Source organism: Platichthys flesus, chromosome 8 (assembly GCF_949316205.1).
Source record: "Platichthys flesus chromosome 8, fPlaFle2.1, whole genome shotgun sequence".
NCBI classification, from domain to species: domain Eukaryota; kingdom Metazoa; phylum Chordata; class Actinopteri; order Pleuronectiformes; family Pleuronectidae; genus Platichthys; species Platichthys flesus.
This window is the reverse complement of record NC_084952.1, coordinates 9,258,736-9,283,656: the sequence shown is the minus strand read 5'-3', so window position 1 is coordinate 9,283,656 and position 24,921 is coordinate 9,258,736. Positions and strand designations below refer to the sequence as shown.

Below are 24,921 nucleotides of genomic sequence, written 5' to 3'. Positions count from 1 at the left end.
GTTGAATCTTTCTGCTTCTCTGTTTTCCAGAATGCACCAGTCTCTCTAATATCGCACAAGACTCTGAAGGTGTGTGAGTAAAAGGCAGCAAGGACTCACAGCAACAGTGGCATCTGCCACATTCAGGATGTCGTGCCAGTTGGTCGGAGCTGACCTGAAAAAAGGAGGAGGAGAAGAAGAAGAGGAGGAAAAAATCTGAAGAAAAAGAGAGTTGCTGACTGGGGGGATGGGATGTAAAGGGATTAAGCAGCCTTTTGACTTGTGTGTTTCTGCTCCGTCCTTCTCTGCTCAATCCCAAAATCTCCTAAACCCCCCATGCATGCCTGCAGAGCAGTGCCCTGCATAATTTTCAAAGATATCTAATAAGATGCCAGGCATGAGTTTTCTTTCTTTTTACTCATTTTTTTTTTTTTAAATACTAGCTTCCAATTGAATGCATACACTTCTGCCTTGTCAGTAGCTCTATCTAACTGCTGTGTTTTAACAAGCAGTTGTGATATCCACTCCAAGAATGGTTCACCTGCATGAAAGAAGGCTCAAAAGAAAGCTTTCCTCCACTGATGTTCAGTCACTGTGTCCTCCTAAGTTTTTATAAAGACACGACGATCCCTTTCTCACTAGTTACACTTTAAAAAGGTTATTCTACTTTACAGTTAAAACGCTTTCAATGGTTATTCTTATCTTGTTTCTCCAGATAATATTCTCATCCACGGGTTCAAAATGAAGAAGTTACTGAATATGATTTCAATCCAGCTCAGAGCTGCAAACGGGTTTCAGGACGAGCTAAAACAGACCATGTTACCACTCAATCCAAAAAGTGTGTGTGTTTGTGTGTGTGCGCGCATGTGAATGCAAGATTGAGATATAGAGTAGAGACAACAAAGCCTATCCTGGCAATGAAACTATGCCTCCATCCTCAGAGATAATTTAAGAGAGTCCAATTTAGATGAGATATTTAATATATGTGTTGTACTGTATATAATTAAGAGATGAATGACAGCATCTGCTCAAAGCCAAAAAAAGATGAACCTAATATGATTCGATTCGGTGACCTGGAAGAGACCACTTGTCGTGTGTCCTGTGCAACTTGTACTGGTTGAGAAAAGTGAGATATGTCTGTGTGTATGTGTGTGAAGAGTACCGGAATTACTTGAACCTCGTTGATGTAGTTCGGTCGGACGGTTCCAGCACTACTGAGGACCGTTTCCTCATTGCGTAGACGACACATGTTTATTCAGTATGTCTGAGCATACGTATGCACATATCTGATGGCTGAGAACGTTACGCACACAGTCACCACACACGTACACTCGATACACACATGCACTAGAGCCTAAATGAGGTATTTACTGTATGTTCATTTATCCATCACCTAGTTCATGTACTGCTTCTCGGTCTCGCTGAAGTCGGGATGTAAAGAGAACCGACTCCAGACCGGCAGAGTCGTTTCTGTTCGCGTGAGGCAACACACTCCGTCCTCTTCCTTGTTTGTGGACTGTTCGGCCTTTAACCTCTTCCGTCTAGTGCTTCATACATTCCATTCCAACTTGCCATTGTTTCAAACTCTTAAAGATACTGCTTTGAAATGCTTTGTTTTTTCTTCACGGACGTGTATTGTCCATTTGCCATATTTATTGTTAAGTGTAATTTGAGTCACAAAGGTTATATTTTATTACACGGCGCGGAGTGCTCAGCTATGTCGGTCGTTTGAGTTTTGCCTGTGTTACTCCAGCCCTGATGTCAGCCCGTGCCAATCCAATGATTGTCTTTGTCATATTTACAAAGACAGGCAGCCCCCCCCCCCCTCCTAATCCCACACTCCCAACATCCAAAAGTCTCCCTCTGAACCAGTGCCACTCCTTGTGCTCAATGATGTAACTCTTGGTTTAAACTGATTATTGGGTAATTTTCACTACAATGATACGTGAGTTTTGTTACAGAATCTATCAGTATGTTGATTTGAAAGTTAAAAAAACTCCAGCACAATACTTTTAGTGCTGGTCTTGTATTTCGCTCCACTGATTGTAGCCTGCCATATCTGATACGGTGCATCTGCGCAATGGCACATGCAGTCATACTACCTAGTGGAGATTTAAATAAAGTTAATGTTGATCTGTTTATAATTGAAAAATGTACGTGCATTTCAGCTTTTTTTTCTACTTTAAAGTCTGTTTTATTGATGTTTGCGGAGGAGGCAGTTTTGACTCTGACTGCTCTGTGTTGGAGATGTCCTGGATGTGAGGGGACCCATCAAGAGGGGCTGCCTGCTTTGTTTAATGAAAAAACCTTTAAGTGACATCAGAGATGCTATTTTCTTGTTATCTAATTTTTTGCCTGTCTAATGAAAACTATAAAAAGAATGACCTGTATTTTTAATGCAACCTTTTTCCAGCCACTTTTTGTACGATAACCAAAATGTCCCAAAAAAAGCGCGAGAGGCTCTGTGGCTGTGGACGCTGTCTGTGAGGGGGGGAGGTGGACACCTTCAGGCAGCGACGTGTCGCACAGCAGGGACACCCCCGCCACCTCCAGCCCTCCAGCTTTCTCCAGCCTCGACACTCCAAACCTCGAAGCTGAATGTACCTCTTTGAAACTAGTGTATTGAAAACCCTGAAGTTCTTCTGTAATAAAGCAGAATGTTTTGAAGATACAATGTCTTGTAGTACTTTGTTACACCCAGAGTCATGTCTGCAGTCTGATGTAAGGATGTGTTTGTGTGTTTGTGTTAGTGTGCCTGTGTGTGTGTGCATTTGACCAGACTAAGCAGCTGCTGTGCAGTAATGAGATGGCTGAGAGGCTAAGCTGGATCAGCTGAGTGGCTGCGTATCAGGACTGAGCACTGCTGCTCTTCCACGGCTCCATGTGTGGCCCGACATCCAGAACACATCAAACACAGCGACTCCCTGCAAGAGGAACTCTGAATACAGTTATATAGAATATGTTCTGGTGTCATCGAGGACTGGTCCATTCATAGTAGCCGTGGGCCGAGCAGTGGGGAGCTGAGACAGGCCCTGTGTATCAGTATTTACACAATGACCCCCTTTCATATTTGTTCTTCTGTCTGAATGTGATTGTTGTGTAATAAAAGGCTGCACTTCACAGAGGGTGCTGTAGATTTTTCACTTTTCACAACAGATCTAGTCTCCTCTGTGTGTCCATCAGTATTAAAATACAGCTGGAGAAAGTGGGGTAATGAACACAGCAGCCAGACGCCCCCACGGTCCTGTCGACTGCATGATACAGTCAGCACAACGCTGACGTAGGAAACAGCCAAAAGGAGCAGGCGAGTGAGAAGTGAGGAGAAAAGTTGGGAGGGAGTTGGCAGCGTGTCAGGAGTGGACTCCTGAGCTCTGCACTGTGCGGGGCTGACGCACTGAGGCTCGGGGAGGGGAGGGGCGAGGGAGACAGACAGACAGCAGTGTCCAGATGGAGCCTGTTTGTTTTGGAGTAGCTGAGAGCAGGACAGTCTGTCGGCCCTGGTGTGCATGAGGGGGGGGGGGGGGGAGCACACTTCACCCAGTCTGGGCCACAGCGGGACAGCAAACCTCTGTGTTCGGCTCCTGTGGCCAGGTCTTGTGATGTAGCTGCAGGAGACTGTGTGCAGCTCAAGGTCAGGAGGAGGATCCGGCTGCAGCCTCGGGGGGAACCGGCCCATCTGGATCGTGGGACCTGCGGAGGCAACAGGACCTAACTTTCCCCGCAGCGGCTCTCCGCCTGTGTACGCGGACACTATGGAGGGACTGTAGGGCTCTGAGGAGCATGTGAGGCCTGGGCCACTGTCAACACCTCCCACGGCCGAGTCCATTCTCCCTGCTTGGCCCTGATTCGGTCGAGGGGGGAAATGGGCCCTGCCTCGCTGCAGGAGGAGAGAGAGCCGGAGAAAAGGTCCAAGAAGGAGATGGAGAGCTACCGCTGCCTCCTGCAGGCTGGCTCCCAGCTCGAGAGCACTGTGCAGCGTGAGTACACTCGATACCTCCGTGTTTCCATTCAGGCTTTAGGTGTGTAACTCTGTATCTGCTCTGACACCGTGCGACAGTTCACCTTGCTCCTCTCCGCACGGGGCAGCAGACAGACACGCTCCGGGGCACAAGTCCATTTAGTGTGATTTACAGAACCATTACATGAACTAACCGGAGAGCTGCACACTGTGTCTGCTCTGTCCGTGTGTTCGATGCCTGGTCCTGCAGCTTTGCTACAACTGCGTGGGCCTTTGCAGGGATTATGTCAGCTATTTTAAGCCACCGCAGAGGGATAGAGAGTTCTCCATAGTAATGATTTGTTGCCTCTTTATGTGTTGGTTGTAGATTAGTACGAGACTGCGATGGGGGAACGTGCTTTGTTGACGAAAACACAGGATGTTCAGGAAGTACATGATGCAGCTTCTGCTATTTAGAGAATGTTGTTGTGTCACGTCTTGAATTACGAACTAAATAACCCCTCAACATTTTTTAACTTAAAATAGCAACACAATTTAATACAGAAAATTGAGATTGGTTAATATATTTCCACTGGTCCTTTGAGAGTCACAACTCTGAGGGCTTGTCTGGCAACCAGCAGTAGAAATTGGAGAGCAAAGGTAAGATGATGAACAGAAACAGTTCCTGATGCGAGTGACAGCCCCGAGCAGCTTCCTCCAGAGGCTGATGGGATTAATCTGGGATCTTCACAGCGTCGAGTCATTGTTTAATTTATGGACCTCGGCCTCTGAATGTCTCCTGTGGGATCACTGCGTCCGGATGTGGGGCCAACAGCCAGGAAAGGGCCACACTAACTTTTCTATTAATACCGGGTTTCTTCCCTCAGTGTGAAATGTGAACGTTTCTCTCTGGGTTTGTCCTTATCTGTTTACAGAGGATACAGAGGTGAAGCTGGTGTTTGAACCAGGAGCCACAGATTCATGGTTTACTCCCCGAGCTATGATACCTCCTATCACTTACATAGCTCCGCTTGTTCCCTGTATCTGTCCCCACGTCGTATTAAATTACCTTCATGGTCTAAATCTTCTGCGAGATGTTGTCCTGCTTATTTGTCAGAGGTCTGTGTAACCATGTGTTGTGTTGTTTTCTACATTTATACAGCATGATTCTGGATAGCACACAAGAGATTGTGGGACAGAAAACCACAGGATACACGATCACGGATCAATGACAGTTGATTGAGCAGTAAAGACAGAATTTTCCTCCTTTCACTGCCGCTCCTTGTGTCCACAGCTGTCAGTGCTTTTCCACAGACACTCCAGATTTATGTCAGTGTTTACTTACAAAACTAACACTTCAGTTATTCACAGAGACACACTTCAATCTCTGAAACTTCATCTTCAACTCAAAATGTTACTTCTTTCATTGACAGCTCAACTGTTTCTGTCTCTTACACCTGAACCGCCAGTTTAAATGATTTCAATAACTGACTACCTTCTCTCAGGACCGGGCTGTGGTTCAATTCTTTGTGAAGTTCCATCACCACTGATGAGTAGCAGACTCCAATAACTCTGTTTGCGAAGCAAGTTTCTGTATTTGCATGTGTTAAAACATTTAGCAGCGCACGTGTCATCAGATTGATGAAATGGTTTTCTTAATTTTCACGTGTTTTTTCTATTTGCATGTGTTTTCTTAATTTGCAGTGCATTCTGCTTTCTCAACATTGTTTACTCTTACAATTTTACTAAACACAAGGTGTCACTTCAAAAACTACCTCATAATTTGAATTACAGTGTGACAAACGCCAAATATCAACATCAGACCAAACAGTTCACAGGTCTGAACATTACGTCCATTGCTGGGACTGTGTGTACAGAATCAAACCTTGAGTAGCTTCCGGGTTTCCCCGCCGAGATCTAGTCTCCACATTTACAGCTAGGAAAATTTCCAATTTCCTTCTTCCCTTTTCAATCAGGATGCGTCCTCCCACCGAGCTAATCCCCTTAGCACTGAAAGCTTTGTTTAGCAAAATATCCTGTGACCTTAAAGCAGCATGAGGCCGGACCTGTGTGTACTGTGAACATGTTTGTATGTGTAAGAGCGGATTTCTTGCTCTACGAGGGATTACATGTGTCCGCTTTCTGAGTCTCTCCCAAATCAGACTGAATGTAGCATCCGGGCTATGTGCGCTCTCTGCTGTCACTGCTGACAGCCTGCACCCTTCACTAGGATGTTATTATATGATAAGGTGGCAATTGGCATGCCTGTAAAATATTATATTATTTATTTCACTTTATTATACACAGAAAGCAGACTTTCATATTTTCCCAAACTCATAATACCGTCATGGTGTCAAATGTATGCACCCCCCACTCCCCCCTGAGATGCCCCTAAATAGAAATTTGACTTTGACATGAGGCTTTTCTATTAAAATAAGGTCTAAAAAAAATTCTGTGTCCCAATGTTGAAAAATAATGAAACACGTAAACCTTCAGGGGAGTTGAAGCTCTTTGTAGGAGCTGTGATGAAATCAGTGTTTGGACAACACAGCTAAGCTCCTGTACCTTGAGCTCATGTAGATGGAAAGGATTGGTCGGAGTCTGAGTCTGTTTGACTGGCGGCGAAATCTCAGTTTCCATCCTCTCTGGCAAACATGACCCTTTCTCTGTGGCTATAAGAACGGGAGAGCAAACACAGGTTGTTTGACTTTCACCTGTGCAAAGACGTCCTGCGTGTCACAGGGAAAAGTCAGCAGGCGAACACAATAGTTTGTGACAAAGACGTTAATCAGGATTTACCTTTGAATTCATATGAATATACCACCGTTTTGACTCTACATGTACAGAACAGAGATTAAGAAATGAGTTCAGCGTTAATTGCCCTGGTTAAGAAGCTGACATATTCTGTCCTGTACTTATTCCCTTTATTTCTTTTAGTTCTACATTGTCTGATAAAATGTATGTTAGGGATGGAGTCCATAATAATATTTGATGTCCCGTTTCATTTTTAAAAGATAATTTCCCCTGAAAAATATGGAAATATATTGCGAATTGATCTTTATAGCCGCACGATAAGTAAGATATGCAGGAATAAAGAGTTAAAGAAAAGGGAGAGAAGACTCAGGGGACAAGTGTGAAGCACAGAATGGGAGAAACACTGCAGTATTACAACAACAATGAACATTTATACCCTCAGCAGTTGTCACACCTGCTGGTTATAGTGTGGAGCGTCACTGGGGACATTTATCTCTGTTTCAAGATGAAAGATCGAGCAGAGGACTGCAGCAGTGCTTGTGCCTGCGTTTGCTTTTTCGTGTAAGTTGCGGTTGGCTTCCTGTCTTCTTGAAGAATGCTGCACTGCTCTATATCTAAACACCCAATGTTTCATATAAATACCTCTCCCACTGTATAATGGAACATGTACATTAACACGTCTTGTCTCACCTTCCTGAGCGTGTGGTGGCTCAGGGTACAAACGGTTATAGAACTCCTCCGGTGTGACGGTAACTTTACCCTCCACCTGTGTGCGCACCGCCCAGTGCAGCCATCGGTCCCTCAGTGGCCCGGCTCGGCTCGGCTCAGCTCCTCTCTGTTACAGACGCAGATCAAATATTTAGCAGGTACCAGCAGAGCTCATTCTGTCAACCTGAGCGACACTATTACTGCAGTCGACTCATGGAAAAGAACACCACCTCCGCTCTTCCTCTCATTCTTTTGCTTTCTGTCATTTTTTTTCTTACTATCTCTCTGCTGCAATTCATATTTAATGTCGTATCCATTATGGACGAGGCAATGATGAAGTGTGAGCAAATTGACTGGCCCATTAATCTGTTGCATGAAACCACTGAACTTAAATGCGGTTTTAACACGTTTGAGCCTCAACAACCTCTGTTCCTGCTGTGTCAACTATTACTTCATCTCTTTTTGGGAGATTGTATTAAAGTGACGTTGTCCCCGGGGTGTTACATCAACAAACATGCCCATCTAGCCCCTTGAATTTACTGTAAATGTAATGTGAGCACATGTAAACAGTCTCAGGATGATACATTAGTCAATGTGTCTGCAGTCTCATGTGGCTGGATGGCTCAGCAGAGGACGGATGTAAGCCTCTCTAGAACTTCACTGATGGCTCCATAAGACACTTACACATTTGTTGGCTTCTCACACTCAAACACTAATGGCACCAGGCAGGAGATGAGGAACATCTGCCAGTAAACTTAACACGACACCATCATCAATACAGACGATAAATAGGAATGATGTCATGGTCTTACAATTGTGAGATTGCAGCTGTGGTGGTTTTTATTTTTGGATAAATGTTGATGGATGATATTTTGTCACTTTCATGTCAAATCTTCAGTGGAAAATGAGTCGCTGTTGTTGCTGCACTGGAAACGACATTTAGACCATCAGTTAAAAAAGGTTAAAGTGCAGCAACCATCGAACAAAGGTATCGATAAACAAGAAAGAATCAAGTAAAAGATGAAATATACATGTGAATAAAATAACCAAAAAGACAAGAAGAGCATGACATTAGTGCCAAATCAATGAACTAGAATGGCATGCTGCACCAAAGATTAATTTATTAATCCCTGAGAAATTGAGGAAAATTTCATAAAAATACCTTCTCACAATGTAATTTTTTTTTTTCAATGTCTGAATCTGAGTGTTTGGCCCCATTTTTCACCAAGTTACCATAGTTTTTGTGTTATCCTACTCACAAGTTGCAAAAAAATGACGTCCTTGTTAAAGGTGTTGATGTAAAATGTCTTGATACAAGGCCAATGACTTAATTTTGAGGCCAACACCAGCATCCTTTTATACATAATTTTACACCCACCGATACCTTTATTGTAAACGTTTGGTTATTAACTCTCCTGCTGTGCACATCACCTCCGTCTACCATAGCTGTTAAAACGTGTTTTTCATCTTCCAGAGGTCACTGCCCCTGTGAGCATGAAGGAGGTGGGAGGCTACATAGAGAAACAGGTGGCATACCTGTCAGGTGAGGCCTTTTTGTTTACGTTATTAATTTAAACTATTTTTCTACACATAATCTTGTTTTATAAAAAAAAAAGTAATTTCTTTTATTCTATTTCCAGGAGGTCGTGGGGACGACTCCAGCGTCATCATAACTCTCCCTGAATACTCGGCTTTCAGTGACATTCCAGAGGAAGCTTTAGCCAAAGTGTTTACATACCTCACTCTAATCCCTCGGTGTGTCCTGCTTCATTTATTCCTGTCTGAGCCCCCCCCCCCTCTCTGCAGTGCACCAAACGCCTGTATTCTAAGCACAGCCGGCCTCCGCTGCTCAAGCTGACGGTCAAATATCCTCCTGACGCCCTCTGTGTCCACACCTCACCTCAGAGATCAGGACAAATATAGTGAAATATATTAAATCATATCAAAGCTTTTTTTCCCCTCAACTTTTTGTGATAAATTATGTTTTAGGAACAAGTGTATGTAGACGTAAAGCTCTTTGAAATGATATGAATTTAAAGCTATAGGTATGATTTTGCCGATCCACCTGCTCATTTTTCCTGCCTTACAGCCTTAAATCACCACATTCTTAATGGGTGCAATGACTACCATCACATTTACACACAACTGCCTCATTTCTCTTGCAGAACGAGACAACCTGGAGTGAAATTTATCATCATTTTAGACAGAAGACTGGACACATGGGCCTCGATCAAAACTGCACTCGCCAGGATAGCAGTGAGTTTTATTTTTCATCTAGGGGATATTTATTTGATAGAAAAACCCTCTGGACAGTTTACACATCATGAATAGGGAAATATTCATCGCTGCTCAAACCGGACTCAAACACTTCGCCCGCCCACTTGTCACAGGAAAGAAAATATAGCTTAGAGACCTGAGAGAGTCTCAATTGACGGATCTGTCTCCCAGGATGGACAGAAGTGCAATAGATGTTGTGTGTTACAGGGCACATCAACAAAATAACTCTATTCATTCCTTAGAAAAGAGGGTGTCTAACATAAATCAATGTTTAAAGTCTTTACACAAAAGCAAAAGTCTGACAGAGATGGATGGAGCAGTAATGACATAATGATAGCAGGGTTGCCAGTTATGGTGTGAGCAAGCGTATTGCACATCTAAAAAATCTAGTTGTTGATTCACTATCACAATCCACCCTCTAAAATCGACTCTCTACCATCAGGATCATAACCCATGATCCATGATTCACCATCAAGGTCACGATCCACGATCATAATTCACAATCTTAGATGGACGATAATGATACAACCTCATGGTCCAGGATATATGATCCTGATTCACCATCACTGCTTGAGAGCTGTGACTGTACTGAACGTTTGATTAACAAGCTGCTGTCCATGGTGCTGAACCCTGAGCAGTACTCAGATCAATCACTACATTACATGTCATTTGGCATTTACATGTCACTTACAAGTGTCACTTAGTACACTCAACATTCATGAGGGGCCATTTAGGGGTTCAGTATCTTGCCAAGGACACTTCGGCATGCAGATGGGAGAGAGTGGGGTTTGAACCAGCAACCTTGTTGTTGAATAACCACAACTCTAACCACTAGGCCACACTGCCCCTGTGTGGCATCGGTGCATCTTTTACTTTCAGCACGTGCACAAGAGTATTGTCAACCTGGTGTACAGGAAACCTCCACGTGATGTTTCCTAAACACTGTGTATGTACCTGAACGTCTCATTGCTCATCGCTACAAATGAATGAGTAAGCAAAAACGGAGTGGTGACGCGGGGAGCTGAGGATGAGGAGGAGGGGGAAGAGGAGGCAGGTCGGGAGGGAGGGATACATTGCAGTGAGCGCTGCCACCCTCCGTGTGAGAGGCAGCAGCTGCGGCTGAGCTCCGGCAGCCGGGGAGCTGCACACCCTCCAGCCGCAGGCAGCGACTCATCCAGCCGGGCAGCTGAGCATTTCACCGCGATGACTTCCAGCACCATGGCCGATTGCTTCTACCGGCGCGGGGTGCCGAGGATCCGGAGGAGCCCGGTAACGATCCGCCGATGGGTTAGATAGAATCCTCCGGGTGAAGAGTTTAGGCTGAAGTTTTTTTGGGGGGGCGGGCGCAGTGTGAATGCGGCAGAGTCTGCTGCTGCTGCCCGACTGATGCACTGCGGTGCCCCGCTGCTTAGTCATGCAATCCGCCGTGCGTGAGACCCGCGGTATTTCAATGCGTGTGAACATCCGGACGCCCCAGAATCCTGACGAATCGACCTCTGCGGCGGAGTCAGGACGAATGAATGTCAGTAGTTGCGTCACATGCAAATAGACAGTTGGTGCCAGGGCCAGAGTAAAGATGGATTTTGATCTGCTGCAGGTTCTGAACATTGCTCCACAGCATCTTTTTGCATTTATTATACCTGTATGACGCAAAGGGTTCTAAAACAAATCAAATGAAATATAGGCCTTCTTACTTTACTTATCAAAATTCTTATTGTCTTCTGCTGTGAGCATATTTACACTCATTAACAGATGCAGTTAAATCACATCTCTACTGTTGCAGTGGAAACTCTGTGTCTTTACTATAAAGCAAAAGCTGAACAGAAATTTCTGCACAATCATGACCTCAAGCCACCTGAAGACTAAAGGCAGCATATGACGCGTGTGAATGTTTTAAACCTCTGATCCATTAGTCTGATCCTCAGAGTGACAGAGGAGCTGAGAGCTCACGTCCCTCATGTCAGAGAGGGGGGGTGAAACCTTGCTGGAGCCTTTTTCTTTTTCTGTGTAGAGCGGCAATTGTAAAAGCAAAACAAGACAATACAAAAAAGAACAATTTAAAAAGAGAAGAAAATAAGCAGACTTGCTGTTGGAGCTTGTTCCTTAAATGTGGAGAAAAAAAACGGAACCCTGCTTCTCCACGTGTAGTTTAGACTCTGGGGTCAGAGGACAGACCTGCTCCAGACGATTGGAAGGCTCTGGATGGTTCATAGAGTAACAGGAGATCAGAAATGTATTGTGGCCTTAAACCATTCAGTGCTCTCACATCCTCCTGGGTTGTGATGCCGTTTGAAAGTGATGATGTCAGAAAATATGTGTTGGGAGCAAACCAGTGAGCTTAAATCCAAAGTTCCTGCTTCATCCTGACTCCTCCTCCATCATTAATATGACAGTGAGCATCCTCTCCCTCCTGCAGGCGTCTTTCCCCGGGAACCTCCACCTGGTCTTGGTGCTCCGACCCACCAGCTTCTTCCACCGCACCGTGACCGACATCGGCTTCCGCTTCAGCCAAGACGACTTCATGCTCAAAATGCCAGTAAGGCAGCTCAGTCACCAAACATGTCCCCCATCACAACAAGCTGCACCACGGCCCTGATCTGCACAAGTGAAGTGTTCAGTGGTGGACGCATGTGGATTCAAGAATAAACTATTGGAACAATGATAAAATGCTAGGGAATTTGTTAAAATAGTTTATTGCCAATTTTTCTTGTTTCAGTAGTAGGATATACATTTATGTTTATATCAGATAAAAAGCCAATATTTGTAATGATCTTTGTAATTCTGTTGTTAATATCAAAAGGGAAATTCAGACTTTTTTTCCCAGATTTTTTTAAGAGACACATGATTCACATGATCATTTTATTTAATGTAACATTTAAGAGTGATCATCCGGTGATGATCCACTCGGGTTGCTCACATCTCACATAACAAACATACAAGGGATATTCACCATCCTGTCCATTGTTCTTAAATAAGAACATATTGCCAAAGAGCTGCAGTTGAAAATCATATCTTCCACTTTTACAAAATATGCAACTGTGATGAATGAAACAATCGACTTTGTATAAACCGAGTTGAGTTAATACGTCTTTTTATGAGTAGTCATGTCTCCTCCAGTTTATTAAAGAAACTTGCTCAACTGTTCTTTGCTTTAAAAGAAAAGTACATTAGGCCATCTTTTAATCACCAGGTTATTATGGACGTAGAATCTAATTTTAATTCTTGTAAGAATGCTTTTTTGTAACTCTTGGATGTTCTCTGCACCTCCAGGTGGTGATGCTGAGCTCTGTGACAGACCTGCTGCGCTACATCAGTGAGAACCAGCTGACGTCAGAGTTTGGAGGCACTTTGGATTATTGTCACAGCGACTGGATTGTTTTACGAACGGTAAACACTACAGATCTGTTCTGAGGCACAGAGAGACCAAACATCAAAGTACTTCTGTCTTCTTTTGTTATCTGACACTCGTATGTGGACGTGACACATACATGTTCTTGGACACCGATCCATCTCGTTGTCGGTAACCCACAAAGCTCTGTATCATAAAGACATTGAACAGCAGCTTGTTCACCTCCTCTCACCTGCCATATAATAACGTCTGTGGTGCTTCTCTGGTTTTTGCTTCCACTTCAGGCGATTGAGAGTTTTGCTGTGACAGTCAAAGACATTGCTCAGATGCTGCAGGGCTTTGGGACCGAGCTGGCAGAGACGGAGGTGCCCGACAAGGGGAAGGCCATCGAGTATCTTCTGGAGTCTCAAACCGACAAGTACAGGAAACTCAAGGTTTGAGACGTTAGAGTGACCACAGGGATGTTTTATGAAGCCCTGTTTCAAACACGGCTCATTTATAATATCATTTGTCTCTTTGTCTTTTTGACAGGATGCAATCAGATCAGTGTCAAAGGAAGGTCGTCATCTTCTCTCCAGCCTGGAGACGTCTGGGAGGGAGGACGACTCTCAGTGGGATGTGAAGCTGGACTGGGAGACCGTTCAGAGGTAAAACACCTTCAATCACCTTTTTCTTTCTTCTTTTTCAGAAGTGAATTTTTAAGACCAATAGCAAACTATCAAAGCTGCGGCTGCTTCTTTGTTTCAATTCAATTGTCTAGCTTTATATTCTCATAGCTGACGTGTAAATGTTTAACTGATTACTTTACACATGGCATGGCAAAGTCCCGTTCTTTGTAGGCTTCTGGCTCAGCTCAGAGACATGGAGTCTGCGTTCGACGGCTTCTTTGAGAAGCATCATCTGAAACTGCACCAGTACCTGCAGCTGCTCAAATACGAGCAAAGCTTCCAGGAGGTGAGGATTTCATGTTTGCATATTTGCCCCTAATCTCCCCAAAGGAGCATTTCAGGACCATGGAATACATTTACTGGTTTAACACACAGAAAAATATTAATGTGGGTTGTAATGACCATCTTCAGACCTGGTGTTCACATGCAGCTCTCAATTTTGACTATTAGTTTTGACTATTTCCAATGAGTATGAATTTGGTTGCAGAGCTCCATGCAACACATTAATCGCTAAGCGCTGCTTCTCTGTCTTCCTGTCACACACACACACACACACACACACACACACACACACACACACACACACACACACACACACACACACACACACAAGAGACCTGACCATCGTGGTCAGACTGGCACAAAATTGGTTGTTGCAAACAGGAATGATCTGCGTGTTTATTTCCATAATGAGAAAACGTGTATCTGATGGTGTGTGCTCCCTGTTCAGATGGAGTTGTGTCTGGAGCATCTGACGGCTGAGGAGAGGGAGCTCTCTGTTTCCGTCGACACTCCGGCTCAGACGGAACAGGCTCTCAAACGGCTGGACGAGCTGGAGTCCAATGCACAGGTCGGTGTTTTCTCCATCCGGCTGCAAACGTCTGTAAATGATGTCACTTGTATTAAATATGTTTGAATTTAAACCGTCTCCGTCCTTCCCCGGCTCTGCCAGGAGGTGGTGTCTCGAGCTCAGATCATCATCCTTCACGGACACCAGCTCTCGGCCGGTCACCACTTCGCCGTGGCTCTGATCATGCAGCGCTGCAACGAGCTACGTCACCACTGTGACACGCTGAACGCCGCTCTGAAGACCAAACACTCTCATCTCCTGCACACACACCAGCTGCTGCTCTGTCTGGATCAGGTACTGACACATCTCTGTTAACACACATCTCTCTACACAACCCTCAGGACCTGCGTTCACGTTTCACTGTACCGTGATTGCACGTCTGCTCTCCACCCTCAGGCCCACACCTGGTGTGATGACGGAGCGTACCTTCTGGCCAATCAGCTGGTAGAAAACTTCCAGTCAAAGGAGGGGGCTCAGGCTGCTTTGAAGGACATCGAGAAGTTACTGGAGAGGGCGCCGTCCATTCTCAGCTCAGGACCTGACATCGTGGCCATTGAATATGAGTCTGTCATCACACCTCCTCTGCAGGTCAGACCCCCCCCACACACACACACACACAAGCCTTTATGTTGATAGAACTAAAGGCATCAAGTGTAAATTACAGCTGCTGTCAGACATGCACTGACTTTGGATAATCTCCTGATTCTCTGGAGGAGCCGCGTGCGAGGAGGAGAATATCTGGACTTTCTCTGGACTTTCTCCTGCCAGTCCCCAGTAAAGACTGCTCCGCCCCTCACCTGAATGCTACAGAGATTTCTTTTTAGTTGTAAACGTGTCCGAGCCACGTTGTTCATTCAGAGGTTATCGAGACCCTCTTGTTTGGTTGTCCTCTGGAGTTCATGTCTGAAAACATTGTTTCCATGTTCTTGTGCTCCACAGTCTCTGTAATTTAACTGGATTTTACGTCACATTTCAGTGTCCTACCTATTCATCCTTTCTCTCCCCCCCCCGTTGATCTCTCTGTTAGGCCGAGATTGGTAAAACCTTTGAGAAGCATGCAGAGGTGCAGCAGATGATCCAGAACCGACAGGCTTGTCTGAGGAAGCTGGCTGATAAACACGTCCGACCGGTCCAGCTGGTGGCCCCCAGGGCTGAAAACCCACCACGCGCCAAGTCCCCGCTCTTCTCCCCCAAGCATGGTACAACACACACACACACACACACACATACACACATAGAAACACACACACACACACACACACACACACACACACACACACACACTAACACAGACACTAACACAGACATACACACACACAAACCCTCGATTTTGTCATTTCGCTCATGTATACCTGATACGCAATAATGATCTTACTCTGGATTTGGCAGCATTTGGTAAGAAACAGTTTCCAGCACATTACTTTTCACAAATGAACCAGCTCCCTATACCCACCCTCCCCTGTTTCCCAGGCCCAGTATGGGGTCTCATCCCAGCCCCTTAGGGCCTGGCACCGATCCCTCTCCCTCTTGCATCTTTCCTTTAGACACAGTGCTTGAATTAACACATCACAGGGTCCCACTGAGCAGGCCCAAGGTGCTCCTGGACCGGCTGTGGGGTTAGCAGGCCACCTTTACAAAACAAGCTGGAACAAGAGTAGATGGTATAATCAGTCCACTGGGATACATGTGACTGCTCTATTAGTGTGGATGGCTGCTATAGAACCATATGTGGTTCATATACATTAAAGCACCTTTCATCTCCCTCTGCGTCTCATGGGAAGTTGTACATAGCTGGGCCGTATACACTAGTACCCAATTAATACTGTATGTGTTATATCTGGTGAGTTTGTTTGAATCTGTCGTGTGATCGAACATGTCTCTATCCCGTCAGTGTGAAAGGATAAACAGGATTTCATTCTTTGTTCATTCATGTCTTTAAGGCTTTGTTCTTCACGTTAGGAATCAAGACTAATGAGAGTCATAACAATGAGAGGGAAATGATCATGAAGCCCTCTGAGGCTCTTTCATGCTCTGTGCAGCAGATATTTAAGAGACCATGTGAAGGAAACAGTTAGCTTTGACTCATTTGATCTGGTACCTGCACACACGTGAAACGTGCACGCACATACAGTACATGTATGACTGTAACGTGGCACAACACTCAGTTGGACTATCATGTAAGGATTCAGCTGCAATAGGATCAAAAGGAGAATGAGCCTTGTGCGAAACGCTGCTGTGTAGATCTGTCTCGGTGTCCTTCATAGGAAGCAGCCTATTACCATTGATTACCTCACCTGTTCATCATCAGCGATTTATGCTTTTTCATGATTGAAGAATGAAAAAGAAAGGGTCATCGGCAGGGCAAGCGAATCCCTTTGTGCTCGTGCTGTGCACATGGTCATAAAAAAACAATTGCGTCTGATTTAATATGGGCGCTCAAATGAACTATATGTCCTCCTCAGCATTCCTCGTCAGAGCATGTGGAGATATATATACGGTGAGTGATCCTCTTTGATGAGCTGCTGCTTGTGATCTGCTTCACACAGGTGATGGTTTGAAGTTCACTTTCGACCTCTCGCTGCCCGGGAAGAGGGCGTCACGGAAGAGCCCCAACACCAGAAAAGTAAGGGAAAACCAAAGCACGTCTATATATTAATTATTGTTTATGAATGTATTTCTTTCCTCTATCATATCTTCATTGAATATTACTTTTCTTCTCGACCTCTCTGTTCGATGTAATTCTTTATTTGACCTCTGAATCAAACCGGTGGGTTCAGATCGAGGTGATCCACGACTACCAGGAGAGCCGGGGCTGCGTGTCCTACAGCCTGGAGGGAGAGGACAGCCCGGATCTCCTGAAACGGTGAGGACCGGCCGTCCGTCCATCTGTTTGTCCTCGGCACTGCTCTTGATGTTGTTGACTCTGTGATTCTCTTTGTTCAGAGCTAACGATGCCCTCTGGCTTCTCTCTCTGCCCTCTCCTGTGTGTTTGTGACACAGACATGTGATGAGGGAGCTCATCGAGACTGAGAGGATCTACGCTGAAGAGCTGCTCTCAGTGCTGCTGGTGAGAAAACACGCTTTCTTTTCTTTAAAAGCATGTCACACAACTATAAATATTGTAAACCCTCCCATGTGCCTGGGCTCTGTATGGTCTCCAATGATGTTTTAATGCTAAATTATTCCCGATGATCCATATTTTTCTCTATATACGTAAACATTACACTTCCTTTAATGTGTTGCTGTGATTAAATAATGTAGGGTTACAGGGCTCAGATGGAGAACCCAGTTCTGTCAGCCCTTCTGCCTCCGATCCTGCGCAGCAAGAGAGACGTCCTGTTTGGAAACATGCCAGAGATCTACAACTTTCACAGCAGGCAAGTGATTAACGACACGCATCAAACGCACTGTGAATCTATTTGAACACACTGAAGATGAGCATGTATGATATCACACATCGATCGTCAGGCACACAGAGTTTTTATCTATGTCACGACTGTTGTTGATGATGTGTGTGTGAGAGGAAAAGTGTAAATTAACAGAATCATTCCAAATTAAGACTCAAAGCTGATGTTGTGCTTGAATAGGAATAATAAAGTTAGCATCAGCACTTAGCCCTAAACGCTCTCCACATATCTTTAGGCAAGAGAAGTTTGTTTGGAAAGAAATTCAAAGTGCATAAGATGAGATGAGATAAGAAAATATAATTAAGACCAAAAAGCATCATGACAAATTGTAAAAGCAACGTAAGATGACAGAAATAAAAGCTTTAAAAAAAAACTAGCACTTAGTTAAATAAATGACAAAAATAAAAAGATAAAAACAGTAAAAGTAATAGTACAATGTGAGAAATGAGTGATTCATTCATTTAATCATAATCTCCAGATTTGTTGTGTCGTCTCCACGACTTCTGTCATTACTCTACTTACATTAGACAACATGTACTTCAACATACTGTACACACCACGATACAATGACGTTGATGTTCGGCTTTTGACCTTTCTGTGAATCCAGGGTCTTCCTTCAGGACCTGGAAGGATGCCTGGAGGCTCCTGAAGGCGTGGGAGCTTGTTTTCTGAAGCGGGTGAGACAAGAAATCGATCGTTATTTGAATCATACGGTTGATTCCTATTTATCGGTAACGAACTGTGAATCTTCTCTGTCTCCTCCAGAAAGAGAGTTTTGAGATGTACGAGTGCTACTGTCAGAATAAGCTGCGCTCGGATGCGCTGTGGAGACAGTTCTCCGACTGTGCCTTCTTTCAGGTCAGTTTCACCAGGATTTCCAGCAGCGTTTACATTTTTTATTTCGATTTGTTAGTTGTCAAATATATACAGTATATGTTCAAGTACTATAAATATTTTAAAATGTGTTTGTACTTCAACAGTTTTGAACTGAGTCGGAACAAACAGCATTTCAAATTACAGATAACAACCAAAATGGCGATCGTATACCTCAGCAAAGGCCAAACAGTCCCATCACAATAAATCAATCTGCATCGACTCACATACATTCATAGGTATCACTCCCCTGATTATGACAAATTTGTTTTTCTAAATCTCAGAATTTTTCCTAAGGAAATAGGTGAAATGTAAAAAAAAAAACGTATCTGGCAAAGTTAAAGAAAAATAATTTTAATTTGATTTGTTTTTCCTCTGAAGGAATGTCAGAAGAAGCTGGAGCACAAACTGGGCCTGGACTCGTACCTTCTGAAGCCGGTGCAACGTCTCACCAAATACCAGCTGCTGCTCAAGGTGAGAGGCAGTCTAAACTCACACAGAGCTGACGCTTTTATTGTGGAGGTTGTTTCAAACTTGACCTTAAATATATAGTTCAAATTATTCAACAGATTGTGGCTGACAATGCTTTGATGTGAGTCATTTATTATTTATTATTCTCTGTACAATTAAATAGTTCACCAGAGAGCTTCATTATTAGTTCATACCCCTAGAGGGCGCATGTGTGCTTGTGTGTGGATTTTCATACATGGCTGTTTATCATGTGTATGTTTGTGTGTGTGTGTGTGTGTGTGTGTGTGTGTGTGTATGTGTGTGTGTGTGTGTTTGTGTGTGTGTGTGTGTGTGTGTCTGTGTGTGTGTACGTGTGTGTGTATGCTCTCAGGAACTGCTAAAATACAGTCCGGACTGTGAGGGGACTTCTGAACTGCAGGGGGCGCTAACAGCCATGCTGGACCTGCTCAAATCAGTCAATGACTCCATGCATCAGATAGCCATCACAGGATATGAGGTGGACAACATTTCTATTCAATATTAAACCTGTGATAAATGTGCTATAACACATATGTAAAAACACTTTACACATACATGTCTCCTTCCGTCGTACGCAGGGTGACATGTGTGAGCTGGGCCGGGTGCTGATGCAGGGCTCCTTCAGCGTGTGGATCAGCCATAAGAGAGGTCCCACGCGCATGAAGGAGCTGGCTCGCTTCAAACCGATGCAGCGACACCTGTTCCTGTACGAGAGGGCTCTGCTGTTCTGCAAGCGGAGGGAGGAGCACGGGGACGGCTGCGACAAGACGCCGTCCTACAGCTTCAAGCACTGTCTCAAGGTCGGTCCGCAGCTCACAGGAAGTGGTTTGTGTCTCCTGGTTAACATACATGTGCCACGAAGAATAAAACACATGATCTGAGTGACCACTGGTGTCTCTAATGTGAAAATATGACATCCTGTGATTTTATATATATATATATATAATAATATAACTAATCACAAGTCTAAAAACAAAATCGATTACTTCCTGCTGTTTATCTGCTTGTCAGAAGGCCCAAAGTGTAAATGTATGCATGTAGAAAAATGTTAAGTGGCACAACATTCCACAACATCAAGAAAGTGAACGATCTACCAGTGGTTAATGCCGGTGTCAGCAACAGCTGCTGCTCTTGATTTATTATTGAGGATGTGGGAGGAAGCCGTCACACAGCGGAGGTGTGTCTGTGAGCCTGAGTGTTTGTGTTCTGACAGATGTGTTACATGATGTAAGTCTGATGTATGAGCTGCTGTTTGTGCTGCCTGCCCTAATCCTGCATGTGTGTGTGTGTGTGTGTGTAAACCGTGTGCGTCTCTTGGCAGATGACAGCTGTGGGGATCACAGAGAACGTCAAAGGAGATGTGAAAAAGTTTGAGATCTGGTACAGTGGCAGGGAGGAAGTGTATGTGGTTCAGGTAAGGAAAGTCAATGAATGCCTGACTGATAATTCAACCCGAGTAGTTGATCATCTTAACTTTTCAACCACCGGAAAGACAATTCTGATCATTAATTGATCTTTTGCCAAGTTATTAAGCAGAAAAGCAAATGTCTTCCACACAGAAAGAATGTTCCATCATCGGAAATGTGATTTTTGGAAAAAGAAAAGTTATATAAAAAGTCTTGGTCTGATTTGTCCTGTTGCCGTGTCACTGTTGTTTCTCAGGCTCCCACAGTGGAAGTGAAGATGGCCTGGCTCAACGAGCTGCGTAGAATCCTGACCAACCAACAGAAGCTGCTCAGAGGTCTGTGAGAAAGAGTCCAAACACAAAGCTTCACTTACTTTACTGCCTTTCAACATGAGATGTGGTCAAAAGCTCTGGAGCTCGCCAGTGGACCTCTGTGCTCAGATTTTCTTCACCAGTTCTTTAGAGATAATAATAAACATACACACTTAAAAGTGATATTATAATTAGAATCACGAGAATGTTGTACAGGAAAGAACGAATATTAATAATCCATCTTCATAACCTCACTTTTCCTCGTTTCTCCTCCCAGATGAAGCGTATCAACAAGGCCAAATGGCAGAGCACATGCCGCTGTCCCCCCCGCTCTCTGAGAGGTCAGTTTTCACACACACTTTACAGTAGGGAGCTAATTGCATGACTTTAGGCTACAGTTGCACAAACATACAAACAAAAGAGGCAGAGAAAACACACACACACACACACACACACACACAAACACACACACACACAAACACTTGCAGCCACAGCACCACAATCTAGATCTAAGTTTGAAGTGACAGTGAAAGCATCGTGTCACGTTGCTGTGGTAGAAGGCTTTGTGTGGGTGTGGCGGTGTGTGAGAACGTGGGGCAGGCCCCTCTCTGTCCACAGCTGTCTGGTTGCCTATCCCCATTCCTGCCGTCCCCCCCCCTGCAGGGGCATGCGACCGTCCAGACGGGTCCCCAGGGGCTGTCTGCCGGGGCTGGACTTTGTCTCGCTGTCGGCCGACGTGTTTCTCTGCCTTCGCTCCCGGAGCCCCCGTCCCCGGAGCCCCCGGCAACGGCCCCGGCCACGCCCCCGCCACCGCCCCCAGCGCCACTGACCCGCCCTAACGCTCAGTGGTAAACCCTGCCTAGCTCGCCTCGCCCTGGCATGACCCATCTGGCCCAGCTTGGGGACCACCAACCCAGAGCTACTGTGTTTGCATAATGATTTGTCACCTGCAACCTGCCTGTGTAACCTCATTGTGGTTCATAACTGACCCGTCACTCCCTCTTCACGATGAGAGTGTCTCGGCACCTCTGCCATGGTTTTTCTAACACCGTATCAAACACAGACACTCTCTGCTCTGCATCTCAGATTTGCTATTGTGCATGATATGCAAAGGGAGAACGACAAGAAAAGAGTTTTGGCTTCATTTCATGAATTTTCCTGATTTCCTCATGACAGCTGCTTCTCACGATGGGGCTCGTTTCTTGAGATCTAATCAACGTCAGAGGAATTTGCTTCAAGAAACATTATTTCTCAGTATTTTAATTATGAAAGAACCAGATCTCTATAGTTTGATCTCGATAAATCGAGACCAGATCTTCCCTTGTGTTTGACACATGCAAACAGCCTGAGTCCTTGTTTCCACCTGTTGCAGAGAAGCTTGCTCGTGCTGCTCTGTGCTCTGACCTGCTGTCTGGCTGGTGCCTGAATGGTCTCGGCTGTGAGGGAAACAACAGGACAGAGTTGTTCTTCGGCACTGATCTGGGACCAGCTTCACTGAATCGTCCTCTTGTAGATGTGGATCAGATCCAGAGAGCGAGAGTTGTCCCCAGATTGTGTGACTGAGGATAACCTCTATCCTGAGTGCGTCTGCTGACTTGTAGTATTTGGTGATAATTCATTTGTCCTGTGTTGTCCTCCCAGCAAGCAGCAGAGGGCGTCGGTGAGCTCGGAGGACACGGAGTCGGGGAGGAGCAGTCCGGACCCCCAGCCTCACTCCCCTAAACACCAGCACAACCGCAGGAGTGAGAGCAACTACTGACATACACAATGTAATCAAGTAGATACTCAGTAACCCCCCCCCCCCCCCCAGCAGTTCAGGTAGACTTTGACCTGAAGAACCACACCCACGGAGGAATTTGGGGGAACAAGCTCCTGAGTTTAGCTTTTTATTCTACATTCATATTGTTTTGACAGCAAGTGACGGAGGGTGTGTGTGTGTGTGTGTGTGTGTGTGTGTGTGTGTGTGTGTGTGTGTGTGTGTGTGTGTGTGTGTGTGTGTGTGTGTGTGTGTGTGTGTGTGTGTGTGTGTGTGTGTGTGTGTGTGTGTGTGTGTGTGTGTGTGTGTGTGTGTGTGTGTGTGTGTGTCAGGTTGGCCCGGAGCTCATCACTCGGGAGACAACTGCGAGGGTCTGGAGGAGTGGCCTGGAGGTCGGGACGCTTTCCGCCCGTTTGACTCGGGCGAGGAGGTTCTGGTGCCACTGGTGAGACTGGATCTCACAAACCGATCATCTCATTGACTTCACGCACATGTTTTGTTGGTGGCCCGAGAGGTGCAATGTTGAATTTAGTGCGATTTGGACACAAGAAACTTACAATGTTCATAAATTTTGAATAAACAGTCAGGGAGCCTTCACTCTGCGGACAGAGCCGATCATGTCTTCTGCCACGGATAAACAGTGTTCGGAAACCAGGTCAAAGTGGGCGTCAAAATCAGGGCTAGATCATTTCCTCCCTGACTTTGTGCCTGACAGTTTCTGTGTGTGTTAGTCTCCCGGCAGATACAAGGCTTTGGCCGACTGTCCTCAGAACGGACCAGACAGCGTCACCATCAAATGTGGGGACGTGATCCAACTGCACTCTGAGAACAACAAGGGACGCTGGTGAGTTGACAGCTTCTTAAACCTGGACGACACATTCAAAGTGTTTTCAACTGATTCATACTCTCTCTCTTTTTTCCCCTCACTATTCAGGCTGGTGAAAAATCTGAGTCGTCGACAGGAGGGCTTCATAGCTGCCACCAGCCTGCAGCTGATTGTAGGAGACAGTAGCCGAGGACGCTCCTCCAGACTCGGAGGTAAAGAAAACACCTGGATTATCAAAATCGCGATAACCATGAGCTGTTTCATTTCCTGACTTCTATTTTAAAAAAATCTTGTGTTTTCTTGTAGAAGGCGGGAACCTGAAAGTGCGAAAGCTCAGCTCCCCGTAGAGAAGCAAGCACAGAATGTGAATCTCAAAGTGGCCTGCGGACGATGAGCAGACAGAAGGACCGGACGGAGCCGCACCTGAACCCTAACTGCTGCACTATCAGCTCCTCCCTCCCTGGAGCCGGCTGCTCTCCTCAGCACAGTTCGGTCATTGAACAGACAAACACGTGGGAATGTAGAGACCTGATGGACAGTCTCCTGGCGGATTGGGACAGCACAGGAACTACTTCGCCCTCTTGGACAATCAAATCTCGATGCCAGGATCCTGATTGGTCTTCCTCTTTTCTGAGTGATGAGGAGTTTCCTCTTCCTCTGGCGCTCAATCTGCAACACAAACACACACACACACACACACATTGAGGAAATGACAATGCTGCTGCAGGACTGGGTCCCGGAATCATTTTTCAACCCGTTTCCATTCCAGCTAAAAACTTGAGGTTCCAGCCTCTGTGTGTGTGTGTCACTGTTGTCTCAGTGTGAGCGCGATGGAGCCGCACAAAGGATTTGCCTGAAACATTTATTAAAGGCTTTTGTATATGTACAATATCATTTTTAACATTTGTTATATATATACGTGGGTGTTTCATCTTTTTGCGTGGTTAGTTTTTTTCCATTGAACTTCGTCACCGTCGATTTCTGACATTTCATTCCATGAGGCAGACTGTGAGGTTGAAACGCCAAAATGTGCCATGCCATATTGCCTTTTTTATTCCCTGCTCTTTTGGAGTCTCTTGTACTGTTTGCAGAGTCAAATGCTCCTCATGCTTTAACCTGACCTCACCAAACAGGCACTTTGATCATGTGGAAGGACAAAAGAGACAAAAAAAGCCACCTATTGTCTCCTGGATGTCTTGTTTGCTCGCTGCTTTACCTCTGGTGCCGTGTATTCCCCCTTATTCCTGCTGTTACTTCCTTTGTTTACCCTTGAATGACGTGTTAGGGAGGCAGGGGAGACATCCCCCCCCGCTCGCAGGCAGCAGCCGACA

At 45.2% G+C, this 24,921-nt stretch overlaps 2 protein-coding genes across 7 annotated transcripts in view; both read left to right on the top strand.

The window, feature by feature from the left end:
• The window catches only part of atp11c (ATPase phospholipid transporting 11C), a 37,894-nt gene extending 35,241 nt beyond the window's left edge, over window positions 1–2,653 (top strand). For all 4 annotated transcript variants that reach the window (XM_062393787.1, XM_062393784.1, XM_062393785.1 and 1 more), the window contains one exon: window positions 31–2,653. In XM_062393787.1, the coding sequence (XP_062249771.1) occupies window positions 31–81 (51 nt within the window). In that variant the 3' untranslated portion in view covers window positions 82–2,653. The remainder of the gene's footprint in view (window positions 1–30) is intronic.
• An 857-nt stretch (window positions 2,654–3,510) lies between these two features.
• On the top strand, window positions 3,511–24,722 carry mcf2a (MCF.2 cell line derived transforming sequence a). 3 transcript variants are annotated; one of them, XM_062394413.1, is made up of 30 exons: window positions 3,511–3,956; window positions 8,853–8,921; window positions 9,019–9,133; window positions 9,544–9,634; window positions 12,072–12,191; window positions 12,926–13,042; window positions 13,289–13,438; window positions 13,536–13,651; window positions 13,829–13,958; window positions 14,403–14,522; window positions 14,625–14,816; window positions 14,919–15,110; window positions 15,550–15,721; window positions 17,069–17,145; window positions 17,300–17,385; window positions 17,523–17,589; window positions 17,784–17,899; window positions 18,537–18,606; window positions 18,695–18,787; window positions 19,184–19,276; window positions 19,644–19,769; window positions 19,870–20,091; window positions 20,613–20,705; window positions 20,954–21,032; window positions 21,286–21,349; window positions 22,650–22,750; window positions 23,097–23,209; window positions 23,496–23,608; window positions 23,699–23,802; window positions 23,900–24,722. In XM_062394413.1, exons 1-30 carry the CDS (start codon window positions 3,842–3,844, stop codon window positions 23,935–23,937), a joined length of 3,354 nt encoding a protein of 1,117 aa, XP_062250397.1. In that variant the 5' UTR covers window positions 3,511–3,841; the 3' UTR covers window positions 23,938–24,722. The 3 variants fall into 3 exon arrangements, 2 of the variants coding, with proteins under 2 accessions (XP_062250397.1, XP_062250396.1); XM_062394412.1 differs by having other exon boundaries at window positions 23,897–24,722; XR_009921780.1 differs by lacking the exons at window positions 23,699–23,802; window positions 23,900–24,722 and having other exon boundaries at window positions 22,650–22,777; window positions 23,496–23,513.
• Window positions 24,723–24,921: the final 199 nt, after the last annotated feature.